Consider the following 23,654-nt stretch of genomic DNA (forward strand, 5'->3'; position numbering starts at 1 on the left):
AACATAAAGCATCAGTATTGTTTCTATGGTTACCTGCAATCTAAGATACAGATGGGTAATGCAAAAACCTTCCAGCAGGACAAAAGGACTCACTGAATGGTTTGATGACAAAGATGTGAAAGATTGTGTGTTTTCATTTAGAGTTTTGGGTTAACTATCAACACAATCAGCTCCTGAAAAATACGTCTTGGAGGGAAATGTAGTTTCACTATAAATGGTCTAAACTTTAAACATAAACTGCATTGTGGCAGTTCTCTCTTCGGTCCATACACCTACAGCGTTTGGTACGGTGATAAAAACTATTTTATTTTGTAGTCAGTCACCTAAAGACCATACCCCTTTAAATAAATAAGCTTTAAATTAAAAAGGCATGTGAAAACAGAGCCAGACCAGTTCTCCACCTTTCATTTATATAGACCATGTGATACTGCGTGAATAAAATCCCATAAAACATAACAAGCCCTTGTGTGATTAGTTTATTCTGGGAGAGAGCTCACAAAAGCGTATAGAGACAGGGTTCTCCAAGTGGACACCGCGGCGCCCCCGGGAGGTAAGTTTCAGTGCAATCCACACTACGGCATCGCCACTGATTTGCCTCCGGCACATACCGGACCATTAACCTTAGGGATAGAGAGCCTGTGTAGGGACCCCTCCCCAGACCGACCAGGTGTTCGGATCTGGTGAAGCCTCATAACTGTTGGGAGTCAATTGGTTAGGGGTTTAAATTCTGATGGAGTGATCGGGGCAGGTTTGTGGGCTCGCAGTAGCGCTCCACCGCGGGCGTAGCCCCGTAACAGGCGAATAAAAAGAGAATCGCCACGGGCGCGCCTTTGGGAGTCTCTCTCTTTGCGATGTCCACGTTAGGCAAGTGGGTAGAATCACATAAGAGGGCCCTCCTGCGCCCCTCTCACCTTCAACAAGCCTCAAAGCTGCCTCAAGTCAGAGACGAGGCCAGTGAGCGAGGGTAGCCGCGTAGGGGCCCACGGTAGCAACTGGACAGAGAAACTAGCCGCATCTTCCCCGAGGGCTAAGGGCCCGCTAGCGCCAGTCCATTGATCCGTGAGTGCTACAGGCGGCAGATCATTGAGCATGCTGTCGTCGTAGGGAAAGTCTCAGTTTTTGTTTTGATGCTTCTGAGAGCAGCCCAGTTTAAAAAGAAGGTAAATTCTTCTTCCTGCCACGTAACACAAATCATCTAATACAAAACGTTCAGGTTATGAAATTCTTTAGGGAATCAAGTTTTTATGCTGTAAAATGTGGCTGATAACAACAGACAGGCTCCTGGACACAGTCCGGCTTATAGGTTTGCATTTCAGTCTCAGCACATCTAAAGCAAACAGCTCTTTTTTCTCTCCATTTACAGCCTGAATGCAGGATAAATGTGTAGATTAATCAAGGTTACAAGAGTACATATTCTGATTGATTTTTATTTAGTCTGATTTCTTTCAGGGCTGTTATGTTTAAAATATGTGCTGAGGCTCAGAGGAACACAAACCCCTCAAAGATATATTTTTTAATTTATCGAGTGAAGATATGCTGACCGTGAACGATCTTTCTCAGCCTGTTTAATATTCACACCTGGGAGCTTCCCGGTAGAACCACGGCCTTCTAATAGTGGCCACTGGGAACGTCCCAGTACGTATGGTTTATTGATGAATTGAGTTAGATTGGAAAACAAATCCATCAAAAAGATCAAAGATCAAAACAGGTATTAAAATTCATCCTGAGGGGAACATGAATGTGCATAACAAATTTCATGGCAATCAATCTAATAGTTGTTGAGATATTTCAGTCTGGACCAACTGAGTGACACTGCCATCCCTAGTGCCACACTGCTAGCGTGGCTACAAATACGAAACACTCACTGGTCTCACCCTCTCAGTTGTGAGGATTTCCATCTTTTTCTTTGTCTTATGTGACAGTAAACTGAAAATCTCTGTTCTGGACTGTTGGTCGACCTTAACTTGGGCTTTAGGAAATTGCGTCGGCATTTTCCCATTTTTTGGAAATGTTAAAGACTAAACAAATCGATTAATCAAGAAAATAATCCTCAGATTACTCAATAATAAAAAAATTAGTTACTTACTAGTTAGCCCTATTTTATTTCCTCCTGTCAGATGTTCTCGTGTCTTTTCAATTGTGGGTATCTGATTTTTAAATGGAAAAATCTTCAAATGAGTGCAGAGGGTGTTTTCTATTTAAAGAAAAGCTTCTCACCGCACAGAGAAACCACAGCGATGCCACTCTGATCCAAATTATTCAAACCAGCTGAGTACCAGCAGCCAAAAGGGCATCTAAATTAAACTGCTGCCTGGCTGCTAACTGAAGGGATTTACACACTTGTTTAGTGCTAATCAGAGCTACATTCAAATGAAAGTCACAGGCAATAATAAAAAACTAGGTTAAAAGGAGAGTGTGTGTGAGCATCCCACTGAGTATTTAGGCTGATAAAAGTGGTAGAAAAAAGAGTTGAGCTGCTTTCTTGAGACATTATTTGATCGAAGATTTTGACCAAAGGATGTTGATTACTATCTTTAGACTTAAACAAACCCAATCAAATATCTTTACGTGATTACCTGAAAGGTTAAATAGATTTTAGGTGGCCTGTTTGATGCTGCAACCATCTTAGTATTTCTCTCACAAAGAGTAAATGCACAAGAACTCACAGCAGTGTCATCTTCCATGACTATATTCCCATAGCACGTTCTCCCCGCCTCATTAATTTAGCCGAGTCATTGTTTGTGGTAAAATGAAGGCTGTAGTGTACCTGCCTGAGCTTGAAATTATTCTCTCGCTTCCTCTATTCATGTAAAAAAACAAAACATATCCATTCACAACACAATGAGCTGCAGGTCTGACTGAGGGCTTCTGGAGAACTCTTTCAGAATGAAAACAAAGCTGCAAATGAACAGGGCAGCTGCTCATGTTCATTAATTGTCTTCAAGTTTCCTGTCAAGTCATAATGAAATTCATAGGGGAAGGTCACAAAGGTTGAAAGCTTTGGAAATAAGTTAGATTTAGTTGCTTGGTAAAAAATCCCAACACACAGTCTAAGTTATTCATGTTTTCAGATGCTAGCTCCCAAAGGACACTAGTACTATGAACAGTTACTTTAACATGAACTTGTAATATACATATATAGTGAAAAACAATATCCAAAAATAATCCAGGAGTGTCTCTCTACCTTCAAAGCAGTCTGGCAGTCCAACAATGAAATAATAATAATCCTTGAAAACGTGAATCTCATGGATCCAACAATCAAAAATGGTTTGTTTTATTCTTTAGGTGGAGGCATGGGTGGGTGGTGAAGGGTAATTGGCAAATAACTTCAGAAATTAACTGTTCAGAATCACCATTCAAGTTCTGAATGAAGATTACACTAAGATTTCTTTTCAACTATTAGAGTCATGCTTTAAATTATTATCCTTAATACCAAACATATCAAAATGAAATATACAAAAACTTACAAAGCTTGCAATACTAGAGGCTAAACTAGGAGGCTGTAAATGGGTCCTCAGAGTTTCATGATTTAAGTTAGATCTTTAGAATATATGATGGTGCTGACAAAAACCATAATATTTTAAATGTGTCTTACCAAATTTCAAAATTGTCTTTAAACATTTAACCTTTTTTTCAATTGAAATTATTAAAAACTAGATTCAAAAAAAGGTTCTTTTGGGTAGTGTGGATATTCAATTATATAAAATCAGATATATTTGAGATATAATATAAAATTCAATGCTGTAGTTTAAAATACTGATTACTGTTAAAGCTTAGATTACCTTAATTTTTCAACCAAAAATACTCTTTTTAAAGTGCTAGTGATGTCCCAGTTCTTAAAAATTACTGTACTCAAGCTTTTAGTTTTCCTACTCACCACGTCTAAGAAGGTGTTCTCCAGGGATCTGTACTCTGAAGACGTCTTGTTGAAGAGGTCCTCAGAGAAGTCCATGTTGGTGACGCGCAGGCTGAAGAATACCACCAGCTCCCTGCCCTGGCTGGCTTTGGTCATGGAGGGTGTGGTCAGGTATCTCACTGGAGGCGGGGCTGTGACGCTGACAGTGGTGCGTTCCTCACCCACAGGTAGGAAGCCACTCCCCTCGTCCAGCAGCTCATTTGCCTCCGTGGTTGCTACGTCCGTTTGATCCAGCTCCACTGCCAGGTCCTTTACAACCTCGTCAATGGCGTCTTCGATAGCTGCTGGAGGGCTGGTTTGGCTTTCACCTCCTTTCTGCACTGCCTCTTCCAAGTCTTCATCGATAATGACGACGGCTGGCTCACTTTGCTCCGACTCTGCCTCTGGCTCTGTGCTATCATCCTCTGAAGACTCAGGAGCAGAGGAGATTACAGATTGCTCTGCTACGTCAAAGAGTCCAGAGTCTATAGTTGGGCTGGGTGAGGACACTTCAGACACATCGACAGAAGTTGCTGGAGGTGTAGGGAAGAAGTCTGAAACCGGTGCTGCCGTTACACTGATGTCTCTTTCTGGGGATGAATCACTTTCTTGTGTCTCCTCCGGCAAGTCCTCTGTGACTTCAGTGCCCTCTGATGTGTCGTGCTTGTCTGGAGCTGTCACCTCTTTGAAATGTCAGGCAAAAAGGCTGAATTAAGTCATGAGTGCTCACAAAGGATTTCCACAAATTACAAAAATGTGCCTGCTGAGTGAAGTATACATAATACATTCAAACTGCTTCATGCTGAATTTTCAGTTTGAATCCCCACTTTTGCATTGATATAATATCCTAGATGTTATTCCTTAGTTTCTGAAATGATCCAGAAGTAATGAAGAGTCAAATGGCTTGTGTTTGCTGTATTTCAAATAAATAAAAAGGAGATCACATTTCAGCAGGCGTGCAGCCCTAAAAATAGAATATTAATATGTCACAGGATCTTTAATTATCTGCTGTAATGTCAGTGAATGACTCTATTAACATTACCTGCCTTTAATCACATAATATTTCATGCTCTGCACAGCAACTAATGCCTGTTCCTCACCTGCAATATCAGAGGTTGTTTGATCACTCTTTGATGTTGGTGTGGTTGTGACGGCACCAGTGTCACTCTCCACTTGTGTGTCTACACTATCAACATCCTCCTCGATGTAAAAGTCATCGATAATGGGATATTCAGGATCAGGTTCAACTACATCTTCTTCAGAATGTTGGATGTCTATTGGTTTGATGGGTAAGTTATCTTCCTCATGTGGCTGGTGATAGTCCGGTCTGACTGGTTGAAGGAACTTGTTATCTTCAACAACCTGAACAGAATCCTCATCTCCAAAGTGAAGATTTCCCCTGCCGTCCAAGGGGCGAAGGATTTTAATTGATTCAGCTGGCGGCTCAGTAACATAATCCTCGGGTTCTGGCTCTAAAATCTCAAATATCCCCTCCTCCTCCTCTGGATTAGGTTCTGGGACATCAACTACTACTTCCTCTTCTGATTCTGGCTTGGAAACCCCAGGTAACTCTTTTGTTGGTGGTATAACATGATCTGTGCCTTCCCCTGGTTCTGATGTTTCCTCTGGATTCTCAACTACCTTCTCTTGTTTTTCCTCAAAAACATCAGCTTCCTCTTTTCCACCTTGTGGTGGCAGTTGCGGGTCCGAAATGTTCACGGGCTCTTTCTTCAGTATTGGAACCGCAACCACTTCTTCCTTTGATTTTACATCCTCAACTACATCCTCCTCTAGTTGTGGTACATTGGTATTTCTTCTGATTCTTTCCCTGGTTCTGAAGCTATCTTTACAACCTCTACCACTTCTTCACTTGGTTCTGAAACCTTTTCTGGCTCCTCCTCTGATTCTGCAGCCTCAACTACCTCATTTCGTGTTTCTGTCACTTCAGTTACATGCCCTTCCTGTTCTGGCCCTGATTCTGGTTCAGATGCTGGTTCCAATACGTCAACCACACCTTCACCTGGCGCTGGAGTTTCGACAACTTCTTCTACTTCCGAAATCTCCACCACTTCCTCCTCTGATTTTACAACCTCATCCTCTGGTTCTGGAACCTCAGCTTCCTCCTCAACTATCTCTGCTTCCAGTTCAGAAACGTCAGGTGCCGTTTCCTCGGGGACGTCAGGTGCCGTTTCCTCGGGGACGTCAGGTGCCGTTTCCTCGGGGACGTCAGGTGCCGTTTCCTCGGGGACGTCAGGTGCCGTTTCCTCGGGGACGTCAGGTGCCGTTTCCTCGGGGACGTCAGGTGCCGTTTCCTCGGGGACTTCAGGTGCCGTTTCCTCGGGGACTTCAGGTGCCGTTTCCTCTGGGGATTCATGTGCCGTTTCCTCTGGGGATTCAGGTGCCGTTTCCTCGGGGGATTCAGGTGCCGTTTCCTCGGGGGATTCAGGTGCCGTTTCCTCTGAGACTTCAGGTGCAGTTTCTTCTGATCTTGCAGATTCAACCATCTCTTCTTCTTGTTCAGTAACCTCATCTACATCCCCACCGAGTTCTGACTCTTCCTCTGCTTCTGGAGCTTGTTCTGAAACCTCATCTTTCTCCGGTTCTGGACCTGAATTTGACACCTCAAATATGCTTTGTTCTGGTTCCTCTTTTACCTCTCTTGGAACTTCAATGATTTCCTTTTCGAGTTGCAAAATTTCCACTCCCTCTTCCACTCCTTCCTTAAAAATCTCAACTGCACTATCATCTAGTTCTGTCTCTGGTTCGGATTCTTCTGGCTCTGAAACCTCAACTGGTTCTGAAACTTCATCAAGCTCCTTCTCCTCCATTTCTTCTGGTTTTAAAGCTACCACCTCTTTTTGATTTTCTACCAACTCTTCCTCTGGCTCCGAAACTTCAACTACTTCTTCCTCTGGCTCCGAAACTTCAGCTACTTCTTCCTCTGGCTCTGAAAATTCAGCTATTTCTTTCCCAGGTTCTGACACTTCTCCTGGGTCAGAAACTTCAGTTTGTTCAGGTGTCGGCTGCAAAACTTCATCAGGTTTCACCACTAACTCTCGCTCTGGTTCTAAAATTTCAACTTCAGTTTCCAACTCTGAAACATCTTGGGCTTCTTTTACCAAAACCTCACCAGGGTCATAAGGTCCAGGGACACCCAAATCAACCTCTTCCTCATCTGGAAGAGCATTAACTTCTGCATCTTCTTTAAGGTTCGCTATTGGCTCAGTGGGCGGTTGGCCTGTGATGCCTGAAAGCGTTGTGAATGGGAGCCCCAAATCAGACAGCTCCTCTCCAACAGGAGCTGTAGTTAATAAAATCTGTGTGGTGGGGGTAACAACATCCAAACTAGGATTCTCGCTGTCCTCATCAACAGGAGTCAGGTCTTCCTCTGATATCAGGTTAGGAGACAGACTCACATATGGCGCATCTGTCTCCTGCTCGAGAATCACAGGAGGGGTGGGGATGTAGTGTCTCACAAGTTCACCGGTTTCGTCATGATGAATTGTTTCAATCTCATGTGTAATGATCAGCAATTCTTCTTCCTCCCCTTCTTCATTTGATGGTTCAGGCTCACTCACAAAAATTGCCTCTGACTCATCAGTAATATCCTCTGAGGCCGGGGAATGATCGCTGCTCTCTGCCATCCCACCAGTCACTGCCGTTGTCTCGTCATCTGGGACAGCCGTGGGATCTAGCAGGGTCACGAGGGCATTTTCCTTCTCCATGGGTGTGAGGGGAACCACCAGCCGAGGTTTATCAACTTCAGGCTCATCAGTGAAAACTTCAAACTCGTTGTGTGAATCAGGCTCAATTGACTGTGGAGAGATGGATATATGACATGATTAATGCAATGAAAAAGGTTGCAAAGGTTGTTGGTTGTCAGTGACATTGCATTTGATTTTGCATTCCAAAACCTTAACTCAAAAGCTAATTTTATTCAAGGTCAGTATAAGTAAGATTCTTTTATGGGTCCCTTGGTTTTGTTATATCTTAAAAAAGGAGCAAATTTTTAAACTATAAATTCTTTTGAAGGTTTTTAGAAAGACTTATGTAATTTGGTACTAGTTATAGGGAAAATGGAGACAGTGTATAACTGGTACACTTCCAATTAATTGCTCACATAACCAATATATTAATAGCACAATTCTCTAAATATTGTCTCTATTTTCCCTGAAATTAGAATCAAACTGCATTGTTCCTTCCAGAAACTTCCTGGGAAATTATTAGGAAATTACAGGACTTGTAAAATAACTCTTAACCACTGTGTATTATGTGATTTTGTTTTTCTTCTAACACTGAATGTAAAAGTGCCACTTTGTGGTGCCAATCCCACTGAGAATCAACTAAATCTGCAGCTCTACGCTTCTTATAGCATTATTTGAGCACATTTTTTGCTCTTTTTTTTTTACCCCCTGGGTAAAGTTATTGGATGCGGGGGGTTCCTTAGAATTGAGGGTCTAAGGATAGAGGGTGTCATATGCTGTACAGATTATAAAGTCCTGTGTAAGTAGGTAGTTGTTTGCTAATTTGTTAGCCATAAAAATTTAATAGGCCAATAATATATAAAGCTGCATTTCTCTGGGTTTGTTTTGGAATCTCCCTGCCCCCAAGTAGTCAAACGTAAATTAATGCAGCTTTAAGGCTTTACAGTTACAGTATATTATGCTAGTAATTTATATTATGCATGAGATATTGCAGGCTACCTCCTCATACTCTTTTTAAATTATTTTATTCTCTGTAATCACAACTACTGCAAAATAAAGAAACTACTGTTTATCTAAATATCCTCCATTCCTGAGTCTAGTTTAATTACAAAACCTCTTACCTCATTCACTACTTCTACTGAAGAGGTTGATGTCAGTGCTGGTAGGAGGATTGCTCCTGTCAAAAAGAAAGTAGCACAATGCATTTTTAATACTTGAGATCCATGAGCTGGATCAAATACCATAAATTGTCCAAATTTCCCACCAGCTTGCTGTAGTGGACAGTTGTGGTTTATACAATCAAGACATTTCAGATAGTTCTAATATGCGGCAAACCCATTTCATTTACTGTATTTTCCATTTAGTATTCATTTCAAAGTTAAAAAAGAAAACTACAACATAAAAAGTGACAATAACATCTCTTAAGCAATGTTACCACTGTACCTGGTTCGAAGTTAAGTGAGTCCAGATCAACTGGCAGCGAGGCCTCCTCACGCAAAGCCTTGGCGACTATTTCCCTGAGGCCAGAGTTGGCTGAAGACTCCGGGGTGCCGGTCGCTGTCTCTGAATTCTCAGAGTTGATTTTAGGTGAATTAATCTCAAAGACAAGTGAGTAGTGCACTGAGATTCCTCCAAGCCTGAAAAGGAGATATTATCTCTCTGATTCAGAGTTGATGGCTCTGATTCTTCACAGTAACTGTATTGATCAACTAATCTATATCAACCCTCTGCAGATACAGGCATACTGTTGTGGTGATTTTGTGCTTTTGGCCAGTAAAAATCTCACCTATTGTTCTTTTAATTCTGTGGCTTAAAATACATAAAGTCTAATTTGTCAGTGTCACAAGTCCTGAAAATGTTAATAACTCTGTATTAAAGGGATTGGTAGGTGACAAACAAAGGTAATCAAGAGTCGTGTGGTGCTGCAGTAAGGACAGGCACATTTATGCCAGGCATGAATATCTGTAGATATGTATGTTTAAAAAAAAGAAGAACTAAAAACAGAGACTGCATCAAAGCTTCATCAATATTCTGCGCAGCTATAGTCATCAAGAGAGAATAAGCTGATTTGCTGAGATGTGACTGACTAGAATGGCGATGATGTGAATTTCCTTGCTTTTGTGAGAACTGATGTCTGCCAAACAAAAGCACTTCTTCATTAGGTTGCAACGGTGGTTCTGCATCTAAAACATCCAATGCATCACTTTATTCCAAACTCAATCAGGTCTACTACAGACAAAGCTGTCTGTGTCCCATTTCTGTAAACACACACCCTGTCGCCTCTCTATAGGAGGCTAGTATCCTGAATTTTACTGACTTCTTCCATTTAGACTTAATGTAAGTCAATTTAAAGGGCAACAGGTAGTGTGTGTCTAGACCTGTTGCCAATCATGTCGTCACCCAGCATGTATTGAAAGCATCTAAGTCGACCTTTTCTTTGTTCTTATTTTTGATCTGATGAAGGCAGGCGGTGGTAGCATGTGGGTGCAACCCACATATTAAAAGGCTTTTTAAATCCTCAAGCAGAGAAATGTGCCTTAAATTATTCTTCAGGGGAGATCAACCTTCCTGAATACAAGCAAAACAGCTTTATACTCTCCCTTTTGTCTTTTTATGTGTACGTATCAAAGAACTCTTTTCTTTTATCTGATGTACAAAACAGCACTCCTTGGCTTTTTTCCCCTACCTCTTTGTCTGGTTTCAAAACCCTCCCCACTACCTTCCTTTCCTAGATGATCTCAACACCTTAAAGCTCCACTAATCAATATTTTTTTATATTACCAATGACTCAAAAAACTACTTCACCCACAGAAAGTCACTAACTCTGCAGCTCTATGGAGCCTTTTAGCCTTTTCAGCTAATAGTTTTGATTTTTATGGCAGATTTCCTGTCTGGTTCACACTCAGTGTTTCCAGCAGCAGCAGGCTGCTGTTTTCATCAAACAAGCTCTGAACAGCAGACAGACACAGTTAGAGACTAGCTGGTACAGAAAGTGGAACATTTAGCAGCTAAAGAGCCAGAGTTTTTTCCTCAGGAGTTGGTGGAGACCAAACCAGAGCTGAAAGGAGAGTGAATATTGGACTTACGCCTTGATCATACTCCAGGACGGACATGGACCGCAGACGCACTTCTATACATGATACTACAATCCGGGAATATACGTATGCAGACACATCCCAAACATGCACACTAGAAAACATGATGGCGACCTCAGGAAAGCAAGAAGAGGAACTCCTTTGTTTGTTATATTGGCTGAACAACAACAAAAAGTTTTTAAAAAAAAAGATAACATTGTGTGCGACCGCTTAATGAGAATAGGACCAAAGATTTGGAATACAGTACATTCATACAGTGCACTGAACGAGCGCCCTTTTACTTTTACTGTAGACAGGCAGCTGTTCACTAACAACTTCATAATGTTTTTCAGGGCTGTTTGTCAGCTTGGTATGGAGTTCTTCTAACCCTAGGTGGCCAAAAATCAATTAATGCAGCTTTAATAGATCAGATTTTTCCATTTTTGCAACCATGTCCTATGTCCTACTACTTCCTCCTCTGATCTTGCACCATTTACTTTATCATCTGATTGGTTGACCACTTCTTTCAGCTTCAGGTATATGCACTTCATGTTAGAAAAGTATCATCTCCTCTCTTTGTCTTCAACTACTCCACTACACTACTCTACTCTCTCTGAATTTCCAACCTTTACTTGCTGGTCTTTTCTTTACAGCACCAAATGCAAATTTCTTCTGCTTCCATGTTTACAAGCTATCTCTTCAGGTACAGTCACCATTTAATTCAGTTCAATGAATTGTATTTGTAAGAAAACAGAAAGCAATGTCGTGTTTTGCATCACAAGCCTCAACTTCGGAGAGATAGCAAGCCTGCTACTACCATGTCAAGCGATAAACACACACTTATAATAACGAGTTAAATAAATTAGAAGAGATGAACAAGCTGTAAACACAACATTGACATATTATCATGTTAGCAAACAGTTGCCTGTTTACACACCCAGCAGACAACGAGCAACGTTACCATCCATGCTGTTGGTGCTCAGTTTATCAGAGTTTGTTTGCTGAAAACAGCTAGGTTGATGACAGTGCTGAGACTGAACCAACGCAGTACATTTCGGGTCTTAAAACCAAAACAATGAGCTAAAAGATGCTAAAACGCTGAGGAGAACTGCAGAGTCAGGTATAAGTGTTTTTAACTTCTGTACGCACTTCATCTTGTCTCACAACTGACTAGAAACCAAACTGACAAAACAAAATATGTGCATGTTGCACAAACACCCCCGAAAACTATTGTTTTGGCTAAATGCGCAAATATTTTCTGGGTCAAAATATGTTATCAACAGAAACATATTCTTGATCTCTGTCATGATTTTTAATTGAAATGAAAAAAGTACATAATCCCAGAAGTTTACACAAAATGTGTCTCTGAGGTAGTTCTCTTTGTTCTGTGAGTGCTGGAGTCTAGCAGACAAAAGCAGGCGGGGTTGTGAATCCTTCATAAGATTAGAGGACGAGCTCCCGCTGAGGCCTCGCCTCCGTGTTATTGGCCGTGACAGCGCCAGACACTACAGGGGAAGGCAAATTAATGGGAGAAGCAGCATGACAATTACTGTATCCACAAGTCTTCCTGTTTCACTGCTCACCTGCCTTCTCTGATAATGAGAGGAAAGGCCGAGTGCTCTAACGAACTTTGGGAAAACAATCAGCACCATACGCTTCGTGTCAACCTTTAACATGAAAGACATTCACAGTGCAAATCTTCTCATCTCAGCAGTTATTTGGCCCTTGCAGGTCACTCTGCAATTTCTACTTTGTATTGAACTGTCTGGACAGTTTTGGGTAAAATAATCCTCCTTTCTGCATCTGACTTAGATCCAAATAAATGCTGAGCTGCATATTGGCAGGAACCTGCACAAACACACAAGGGGGGGGGGTGGATACTACAGGAAATGTTTCATCTCTGTGTAATTTACCCATCAGTGTCCTGGGTCTCGCTTGCATTGGGGAGAAGAAAAGAAGGTATAAGAGCTGGGAATAAAAAACGTAAACAGGAAGAATAACACCAACAGGGCGAGGAAGAGTCACAAGATATAGACTTAAGCGTTTGAAAACTTGGTTTCAAATCTCAACTATTTCTCGATAGCATAACATCTGTGACAAAATAAGCAACAATTAAAGTTAGAAAACAAAACATCCTTAGTTATCAATCAATGAGTTTAAAAATCAAAAGAGATGTTAATCTTCATCTGGATTGTGTGGATCTGATGTTTGATTATTATTATTTATTTTTTTATTAAGAGTCACATTAAATCCGAAGGTTAAAAACAATCTAATCTTTAAAACCCAAATTACATTAGTACAAACTAATAAAGTCAGCAGTGGAAGAATTATTCAGATCCTTTACTTCAGTAAAAGTACTAATACCACACTGTGAAAATACTCCACTACAAGTAAAAGTCCTGCATTGAAAACCTTAAGTAAAAGTATGTATTATCAGCAAGTATCCAAATTAAAAGTCCTCACTGTGCAGTAAAACGCTCCTGTCAGTGTTTTATTATATCTGATGTTTCTGGATTCATATTCCTGCTGCATTCATGTGTGTGTTGCATTTTGCTGCTGCAGATGTTTCAGGTTGAGCTCATTTTAACTGCTTTATATCCTGTTGGGTAGTTTCATCTACAGAAATGCATCACGTATTTCGAAAAAGTCAACTTTTCGTGAGCTCAGAGAAACAGCCTGTTTTCAGCTCTGCGACGATGCGTTCTCCAGCTGATCCGAGGGGGGGTTAAAGAGTTTATTCAGCTTCAGGAGGAGGAGAGTTTTCTCAGCACATAAAGGAAACTCTTCATCCTTCAGTTCATCACAAACATCCAAAATCACCACATCTGGAGATACATGGTTTTCACTGGACAGGAAGGCTTAGTTACATTCCCCCACTGAGTAAAGTATTCTAGCGGTGTACTGTATATGTATATATAAAGGAAGGCTGATAATCAGACTAAACTGCAATTGTTTTCACTTCATTATTCACCCGACTGTTCATGTTAGTCGTCTTCTGTTTGCGACTGGGGCTAATTTAGTTTTTTTCTGCCCTAACCAGCAGCGAGTGATGCATCCGTCCCATCTGCGTCATTTTCAGTCGACACATAAGCCGTGGTAACAGTTGCTCAGGGAAGTTAACGTTTGGTTTCAAGCTGGTTGAAGAAAATCTAAGAGTTATTTCTCAGATGTCGATTTTCAACAACCTGTACGGCTGCGTCCAAATCGTCCAGGCTTGTCACTGTTTTTGTGGTCATTTTTCTGGCGCTGAAAGATGACGTCCACCAGACCTGTTTGATGCAGGCAGCGATTCAGAGGTCTGGAACCAGGCTAGTTCAACAATAGGTCACCAGAATAAAATTAACTAATTTGCCTCTGGATACATCAAATCAAATTTTGATTGACCGTAGTGTCTCCGTGACAACATAAACAAACAACCCAGCAGCCATTATCAGATCCTGACTATCATGTTCTTAAATTCTGATTCAAGAAAACCTGAAAATGCCCGGCCCACTTCAACCCAGTGAGAAGAGCACAGACGAAAATATTAAAACTGAAATGCGTCACGTTAAGTAACCAGTATTGTTTAGACTCTGGCTGACAATAGCACATATAAAAAAAAAGAGCTCTTTTCAAAATCAGATTCATTCAGCTTTAAATAGCAAAAGTCTTAAGTAAGTGAATTCTTCATGTAGCCATCAGTCTAAATGCTTCTACATGTCATTTAAAAACTGCATTTATGAGGAACATGTTTATCTGTTTGTGTCAGGAGTGACTGACACCAGTAAAATATACCATCGCTGCAATGCTTCCTCTGCAAATGACTTGAGGCAGTGATGTTAATTTTAGTCACACATCCATCACAGATTGACAGTTTCTTCTTCAGTTTAACCTGAAACTATTGTTGTGTGGACTGTTTAGTAGCAACAAGACAGCAATTCTTTTTCTAAACTGTTATAAATTTGTTTTGTTTTAGAGGGAAACTGATCTAAATTCCTAATTTCTCAACACCTTCTTTATCATCTGAGGTTATGTTATTGTTGTCTGACATTAACAGGAAATGCATCCATACTACTTTGATCTCCTAAAGAGCAGAACAAAAATTAGCATCCAGTTTTATGTATCAACATTTTAATTCTCCACATTTTATTTATTTATTTATTTATTTATTTATTTATTTATCGGTAGTTCACTTTGGAGCCAGTTTAACTTTAAACCTTGAAACTGTTGTTTCAGTCCTTTATTTTGAAAAATGCAGGTATTTTGTTTTTTAAATAATTCAAAATCAGTTTTTTAAAAACTCAATAAATTCCTAATTTCTCAACATTTTCTTTATCATCAGAAGCTATGCTACTCATTACTGAATATCGACAGGAAATGCAGCGATCCATGGTGTCCGTTTTTAAGCCGTGAAACCCTTTAACTATTATAGTTAGGAAAGATGCAGTGATTTTGTTTTCTAAACCTTTCAAAAAAAAGTTTTTAAACTAATTTCTCAACATTTTCTTCATCGACGCCATCATTACTGAATAGAGATGGGAAATGTAGCCGTCCGTACTACTACTACTACTATCTTTTGAAAAGCAAAAGACAAAGCTACTTCTAGTTTTATTTCTCATTGTATTGTACATTGTATTTCTCAGCACTTTTGTCATTATTGGTTGTTCACTGGTGCCAGTTTTGACATTTTCTCCACAAAATTTTATTAGGAAAAATTTTGTAAACTTTGTTAACTACACAATTCAAAATGTCAATATTTTTTAGCCTACCATTACAGAATATCAAGAGGAAATGCAGCCATCCACTTAGACAGATTTTCCTTTAACCTGAACCCCCCCAAACTATTCTTGTTTAGGAAAAATGCAGCAATTTCTTTCGTTATCATTCATTCAAAATTTGTTGTATTTTTAAGAAACACTGTGTTAAATTCCTGATTAATTTCTGGTTATACTGTTGTTAAGTAACCATTTCTGAATAGACAGGAAATGTAGCTATTCATTCTAAGGATTAAAAAAAAAACATTTTCTTCGTCATTGGTGGTTATATTACTGTGAATATACATCCTGCCTTCAATTCCGCTTCTCCTGAAAAGCAGAGCAAGAAAAAAAAAAATCTGCTTTTCTATTCTGTCTAGTTAGTCATGGCACGAAAACATTCACCTCATCTGCATCTGACTCAGTCCCAATGACAACCAGCCTCTTATCTATTCAAATGGATGTCCATGCCAGACGATCTGCTCATTTAAAAGTTAATGAAATTATCGAGGCTCAGTGGAATGTCTCGCCGCCACGGTGAAGATTTCATTACGCTTTAACCACGCGTCCCCGTTATCATCTGCTCACTCAAACCCTTTCATGCTCAGGACTTACCTGATTCCCAGCACATGGATGGTTTTAAATCCTGGAAGTTTGTCAAAAACATGCTGCATCTGGAAAAGAAAAGAAAGTACTTTTAATACCTAAAATATCAGTCAAGATGCCGCTCATTATCATCCTCCCTTTGCAGAGGCCAATGTAATTAACTCCGAGCCGTCAAACAGGAGCTTCTTAATATCCTGGCAGGACGGCATTGTGTCAGTATAAAAAAAAGGATTGCATCAATGGGAAACCCTCATTGATATCTATCTTTGGGCGAGTTAAGCACCTGGACGCTCTTATGACATAATCGTCTTTAAGGGCTCCATCAGGTAACATCCTGCTGCGAATCGCGTGCAACTCTAAATGATCCCGATGCCTTTTTAAGAGTCTTTTAATGAGGAAATAACATTGAAGGACTTAATTTCTCAACAAGACTCTGATTTAGTCATAAGCTTTGAGGAGCTCAACAAAAAGGAAAACACTTGCAGAAAGAGAGGACTGTGGGTAATCTCTCTCTCTTTCTGGCCCTGACCTTACGGCCCTCTGATGTAAGCTTCTTTACTATCACAGAGAGAAGAGACTCATGTAGACTGTGGCAGGTAGTGATCAATATGGTGGATCAGGCAGAGGACAATACTCCGAACATTACAAAAAGAGGGAGGAAAATACTGCTAATAGCTGCTGTTATGACCAACACAGGTTACTGATACTACTCTCATCGTCCTGGGCGAAGCCGTCTTTGTGAAGACTGAGACCCGAACTCTGCCCGCACCTGCACCTGCGTCGACTCAACATGACCGGTATTTTGAAACCCGAACCTGACCCAATGCTACATTTTTGCTTTATTTTATCCATTAATGACCATTAGCTCACCAGGCTAATGCAGCACACTGGCTACATACTAATTGTTTGCACTTATATATATATATAAGCTTTGATAGTGTACGGTTTTTGCAGATATTATACAAAAAAAAATCACTTTACTGTTTTGTACTAATAATTTACAATACATGACGAACAGCAATCAGTCTGTGACTTTGAAACGTCGCTGCAAATTAAACTTAAAGAGAAAGCAAAAATGTTTCTTCAAAGATTAAATACTTTCAATGTTTTGCTTTGTACATTAAACAGCACACTCAAAACAATCGGCTGTGTTTTAGTCTGACTTTTTTAGTGTACTTAATTTTGTCACCTTCCCGGAGAGCCCCGGTAGCTCACCTGGTAGAGCGCGTACCGCATATCAAGGCTGAGTCCTTACCGCAGCGAACCTGGTTCGAGTCCGGGCCCCTTGCTGCATGTCATCCCCTCTCTCTCTCTTGCCTTTCCTGTCTCTCTCTACTATCACTGTCCCATAAAGCAGAAATGCCCCCTCCACCCAAAAAAAAAAAAAACAATAACACATTTGTCACCTTTCCAAATGTGAACGCACAACTTACCTAAAACCTGGTTTCAGGGGGCACGCGTAACTTGCCAAGCTACCTTGAAATCTTGGTTGTAACATCATCAGACGGGACGAGGTCAGCTTTGTAGCTGTGGCTAAATTTCCAAACGAGGGTCCAGGTAAGCCCCAAAAATTGCATTTGAATTTGAAACGATTGAGAAAAAGAGGTGGTTGCCTTCCATGTGTTTTGTTTGGAAAAGTAAGCGGCGCTGTAGCGGGTAGCTGATAGCTGATATCTAGTTTCCTTTCCATTCTGATTTCAGGTAGGTAGTTTTCTTCAAGCCACGATGTGTAGAACTTTCTGACATTAGCAACTCCCAGTGGTAGTATCAACAGAGAGCAAACAGCCACGGTTTTCATCAGGAGTGTCTCATTTTTCTACAAACAACTACGTATCTCAACAGAATAATTAGAAAGATGATATAATCACACATAGTGGCGTTAAAATATGAGTTTGTGCATAAAACCTTGATAAAAATAGATGAACTTTATATAGATAAACATGCCCAGACCACAGAATAAAAGTAAAAACACAAAAGTCCTACCTGGTCCTGCAGGTGTTGGGCCAGGTCGATGTACTGAGGGGAGTCTGGATCATCCAGCAGCTCTCTGTAACCTGGATCCACCAGGTCGATACTGAACTCCACGATCTGCTCCACCGGATTCTCAGGGACCACATTAGGAAGCTCCGAGTCCTTCAGGTCTGCTCCCCACTGCTGTGAACAACATCTTTCACTTATTTTTCTATGAAAATACACCGGCTTTGTGTCAGCTTTAAAACAGAGCAAACCAGATTCAGCCTGTTGTCCCCCCAAAAACTACCTATTTGTGAAATTCAGTAGCGTTGACATTGATACTCGTGATGTCCTTTGCGTTTCAGCGCCAAATGTCTCACGTAGGATAACGAAATAAGGGACGAAATAAATGTTCTTTCCACTTCCGACACCAGAACACACAGATTAACTAAATGTCCTGAAACGTCCTGGATACGTCACACAGTGCAAAATTCCTATGATAGAAATGTCAGCTACATATTTCAACATTCACTCGTCAGTTTGGCTCAAGAAAGTTGTGTGGGGTGAAAAGAGTAATAACCCTCTTCTTATAAAATGAGTGACAGCAAAAAGTCCAATTATTCTGGTAATTTCAGTCAGCAATTTCAGCGCTGTTCGACAAAATTACAGCATTTTCACCAAACCTGCATCTGGAACATCTTTAAAGGAATTCAATGTCAAAGCTCAGGTACAGCTTTTTTACCTTTTCCCCCCGAACTAAAATGAACTCCTTCAGTACAAACCCAATCATTCACAGACAGGCGAACGCAGTAATTATCTCTGGAAAGATTCGACGCACTGCTGCAACCATCTGCTGCTGGAACAAACAAACGCACTGAGAGCCTGGACTGAACTTCAGAGCAGGAACAGCACCAGCTGGGCGACCGCTACATAAGTCCTTGTTACCTGCAGCAGGTAAAAAGTGTCCTCACTGTTAGAAAGCTGTCAGTGAACTAGAGGACAACCTGCAACCTGCAGAGACCCCCTCCTGAGACCCCTTCCTGTGTGTGGAAGGTCACATGATCAATCTCAAACGATGGAAGTACTGAAGTCCAGTTACATTTATTACTTTAACTGGGCAGCTTTTGTTTATTTACACTTTTTCAAGGTTTTTGCAAAGTTGGTTTTCCAAAGTTACTTGTAGGACCGCACTGGAGGTCAGGTTTTTCCTGACTTCCAGGCAGCCAATGGTTTCCTTTCATTTGCTTTAGGTCAGTAACCTAACTTTTATTTATTTATTTATTTATTTTTTTTTGCATTGCCTTCAACGAGCAGGTTATGTTTTTAGTCCAGTTCGGTTCTCATGGTTTATTAGGAAATCACAAAAAAAACTTATAGAGAAGATTTCCATGAAATCTGTTGAAAGTTCCACCATGGCCTAAGAAACAAGTGATTCGTTTTTGGTGTGCACTTTCAAACCTTTTAAAAAAGGACTTCTTATAATGTCAGGATTTTTGTTCACAAATTTTTCACAAACTATTGCACTTCGCCTCTGGCGAAGCCGCTCTTTTGGGTAAAATGTGAGTCTGGCTGCTGATTATCAAACAAACTTCAGCCGTCGGACCTGCAGTGCAACGATGAGTTTGTTTTTACTTTTCCTAAGTTGTAAAAACTCACAAGGTACATTTTAATAACAAATTTAAAAAGGATGTTCAAGGATGATAAAGGAAAGTTCTGATGGCCGCAGGACCAACAACAGCCATGATCATTTCCTCACGTGTTTCTCCCACGAGCAGTCTCTAATATACTTTATTTCCTACGTTCCTCACAGGTTAAACTGGTCTTCTTAAACACTTTTAGGGCCGACTAACTCTAAAACACTCACTATAAACGAACTTGAAGAAACTTGCTAGCTTAGCAACAATAAGGCTACAAACAACCCATAATGCAACACTCTCTGTAGGAGACCCTCTTACGATTTAAAAAGAATACCTGAGGCTGAGAATATGTAATTGTGTAATATAAAAATGTACACCGCTAATTTAACCTCTACTGATGTATAATTTCAGGAGAACAAGCACTTGACTTGAGTGCGACATTTCCAGCCCTCATATGAGCTATTGTGTCCTGTCAAAAACCTCATCGAGCTCCTGCCGCCTTTGACTTGTTGCTGCAGATAAGAGTGTCGACTTAATTCCCTAAAATGTAAATGTAAGTGCTTGTTGGTACCTCCTCGACCTCCTCGGCCGGCTGGGTCTGATCGAGGGCGGGGGTTGGAGAGGCACTCACAGGGCTGAGGAGGATGGTGGTGCTGGTGGTGGCAGTCGGTGAGGCCGCCGACGGGGCGACGGTCTGAGCCTCTGCACCTGAAGTAACATCAGAGTGACTTTAATCACAGAGTAAATGAGCTGGAATATTGTAAGTAAAGCTGTCTGCAGAGTATATTCTCACATCTGGCAGGATGCACAAAAGCACAGGATCAATTTAAAGTTAATAAGAATCGCTTCAACGACAATAACAAAGTGTTTGTTGCTTAAGGACGACCTGCAGAGTCACAGTTCATAGTTATAATAAACATAATACAAGGACAAGCCTTAATTTACATTCAATAATAATAACAACATTATACCAGTCTGCATTCTGTATATATTACAGTCATATAGTTCCTGACATACAGGAAACACAAAAATCAATATACATTTCACAGTTCATGGACAAAAAGATCATTACAACACATACTATACGTCCAACGGCAGCAGATAATGACAAGTCAATAATGACAGAACGACATAATAACAGTATTAGTGTAAAAACAGCGTTGGGATCAGATTATTTTCTACCTGCTATCTCGGGGATCTTCTGTTTCGGTGCAGGAGTCACCACTCTGCAGGAGGAGGAGACAAAAAGTACATAATATCAATAATTTCAGCCTTTATGAAACACATTCATGTTTCCCTGAATGTTAAGCCATTTTCACATACAAGGCCTTGGTATTTTGGTAAGAGAATAAAAAAAATAAAAAAGCAAGTACTACAAAAGTCAAGAAACAAATAGAAAATATTATTAAATATGTACAATATATCTGTTTCAACATGAAAGAGCTGTACAGTTTTGTGCAAAAGTTCACAGTATGAAGTATAAAGAACATGTGCAGAGATTATTTAGATGTGGACAGCTGAGGTGATTCCTTTGCAATTGAATAATGTTCAAATCCTGTCATTAATTAAAGTTAAAATGTTTTTAATTGAGCTGAATATATCTTACATAACCTGCCTTGTACCTCTTCTATTAAGAGCCACACTTGAGCGTACCATCTTGACTCATAACTTCATTTATGTTTGATTCTGAAGAAGGTAGCATGAACATTGATTTCAGATCAATGGACAAAAACGATGATGTGTTTCTTTTAATTTATGTTTAAGACAGTTTAAATATCCTTTAGTGAATAGGACTGTAACTGTGAACCGGTCCTGCTCAGTCTGCGGAAACTGTTCTGTACATTTCCTGGTTATTCAAAAGCCTCTGACTGTTTTAACTGAAGCGATTACAGAGCGAAGACGTGAGTCGTGTGATAAAGTTGTGAACGTGATCGTTTCTCTGAGATGTGTCTGAGTCCCCACAACCCGTCAGATTCAAATTATATTGTCCTCAAATCTCCGGAGTCACGTTTCCATTTGTGAAATCACTTTGATCAGAAATAGTGGATTTTAAAAAAAGGAGGAAATTACTATGCTTACATACTCTCAATAGTATAATTACTTTACAAAAGTCTGATTAAAATAGTAATCTGATCAAGTCATTCATATAAATTATTCAAGTGACATCTGCCCTAATGTGACATTTCATTATCAGGAGAAATGCAGGTTTTTATTTCTAAAATACCGATTTTGCAAATTATGTCATCTTGTGAATGTTAAATAATTTTTGAGGAATAATTTTGTGGAGAAACTCAATCTAGCAGACATCCAAGAAGAATCACCTGATTCATTACGCTGGCCACTGGAAAATATGTATAGATAGTATAGTATCGTGTACTATTTCAGAGCTCTCCTCCCTGCAGCTATGCTCACAACTTCTGTCCATTCACTATCCCACAATCTTCTGCAAAATGTCTAATAGCCTGTTTCCATAGCAGGAACTTTTCCAGGAACTCAGTAACCCGTGTTTTGAACCCGAGGAGCCAGGGTCTACATTTAGTTCCTGGTGCCAAAAAACAGGAACTATCAGCGCTGAAGCGTAGCTGATGGGTCAAACACAAACAGGCTGCTACTTGTGTGCAGGACATTTCTTGTCATGTTTATTAACGTTAAACACAAGGTTACGTAGTCTGCTTCCTGTTTGAAAAGAAAGCGTGTGAAAGAGCTGAGAGCACGAGTGAACGACAGGAAGAGAGAGCTAGCGCGCGAAGGAGAGAAATGAAACTTGATTTGCTGTTTGTTTCATAGCAGTTACGCACCACAGCAGAAATCAATCACCATAAAACACTCAGCGGATCATTGCTACTGTGGAGACAGACACTGGAGTTCTCAGTCTCCTTCTGAACCTCTGCACGTCTCCGTTTCCTCCATTCAATATTCAGTCAAACATCAGCCGCACTAAACACAAACACCAACAGAATCATGTGTCGTTCTTTGTATTTAAGCTGCAAGCACAGGACATTATTATTATTATTATTATTATTATTATTATTATTATTATTATTATCATGCTGCTGCTGGTGTTCTCTCCATTTTAGGGTCTGAGCAGGTCAACTGCATTTTCAATCAGGTCTAATTATACCCGGGTCTATTCAGATCGGGTATGACTTTGCTCGGGTCCATTTCAGATTGGGTCTAACTTTGGGACCATTAAGACCTCGGCTTTGTGCACATTGTTCTATTTTGCCGTTTTTATTTATATTTTCTTAATAATTGTTAGTCACTTGTAAAGCACTTTGTGAGCTGTACGAAAGGTGCTACTCTGGTCCTCTAGGTGCCGACCGTGGCCGGAGCTCTTTGTTGCAGGACATTCCCCTTCTCTCTCTCCTCAACTTCTCTCGCTACTGTCAACTCTCCAATAAAAGGCATAAAAATATGTTTGATATTGCTTTTGTTCAATGTGAAGAAGATCGACACTTTTCGTCTGGTCCAGTTAAAAATCACTGTACGTTCAGAAACCCTGACAGTGCGAACAGAGATAACAACGACCCCACACGCCCGGCGCTTACCGCCTGTTTAATGGTCTCTGCCTTATTGGCATCATGTTCACATTAGCTGTACTGTATGTAGTCAGAGAGACAGACTGAGAACATGATTATCTGTCACACCTACCGTGATGGAGGACTCCCGTCTCTCCTCCGGTTCATCCTCTGTAAACGATCAAAAAACAAAACAATCATTTACCGTGTGTGTCACACAAACCATGTCCACAAACAAACACTGACCTTCTAAACATTTTAACACCTAGGCAGTAATTGGCCACATGATTATCTTGTTTGTGATAATGGTGTCATGTGTCAGTGACTGCTGCTGCTCTCGCTGGTAGATGTTTGTTTTTAGATTGATGACTGATTGAACAACTGATTAATTGATTCCTGCACTTATGTGTTTATTTTTTTCTTTACACCCAGGAGTTGAGTTTGTGTAAATGCAATTAAGTCTAAATTACCTGTTGTGTGTTGTGGTTTAAAAATAGGTTTTGCTGCCGCCGTCTCTGAAGTCTTGAGGGAGTT

General features: G+C 40.3%; 1 protein-coding gene across 1 annotated transcript in view; it reads right to left on the reverse strand.

Moving 5' to 3' along the window:
- The window catches only part of LOC122863122 (interphotoreceptor matrix proteoglycan 1-like), a 67,900-nt gene that overhangs the window by 21,954 nt on the left and 22,292 nt on the right, over positions 1-23,654 (reverse strand). Inside the window, 11 exon segments of the mRNA XM_044169271.1 lie at positions 3,878-4,578; positions 4,996-5,755; positions 5,758-7,710; positions 8,721-8,776; positions 9,043-9,236; positions 12,587-12,607; positions 16,022-16,080; positions 17,996-18,166; positions 20,174-20,310; positions 20,785-20,828; positions 23,254-23,291. Of these exon segments, the coding sequence (XP_044025206.1) occupies positions 3,878-4,578; positions 4,996-5,755; positions 5,758-7,710; positions 8,721-8,776; positions 9,043-9,236; positions 12,587-12,607; positions 16,022-16,080; positions 17,996-18,166; positions 20,174-20,310; positions 20,785-20,828; positions 23,254-23,291 (4,134 nt within the window).

Source organism: Siniperca chuatsi, linkage group LG16 (genome assembly GCF_020085105.1).
Source record: "Siniperca chuatsi isolate FFG_IHB_CAS linkage group LG16, ASM2008510v1, whole genome shotgun sequence".
Taxonomy (NCBI): Eukaryota; Metazoa; Chordata; class Actinopteri; order Centrarchiformes; family Sinipercidae; genus Siniperca; species Siniperca chuatsi.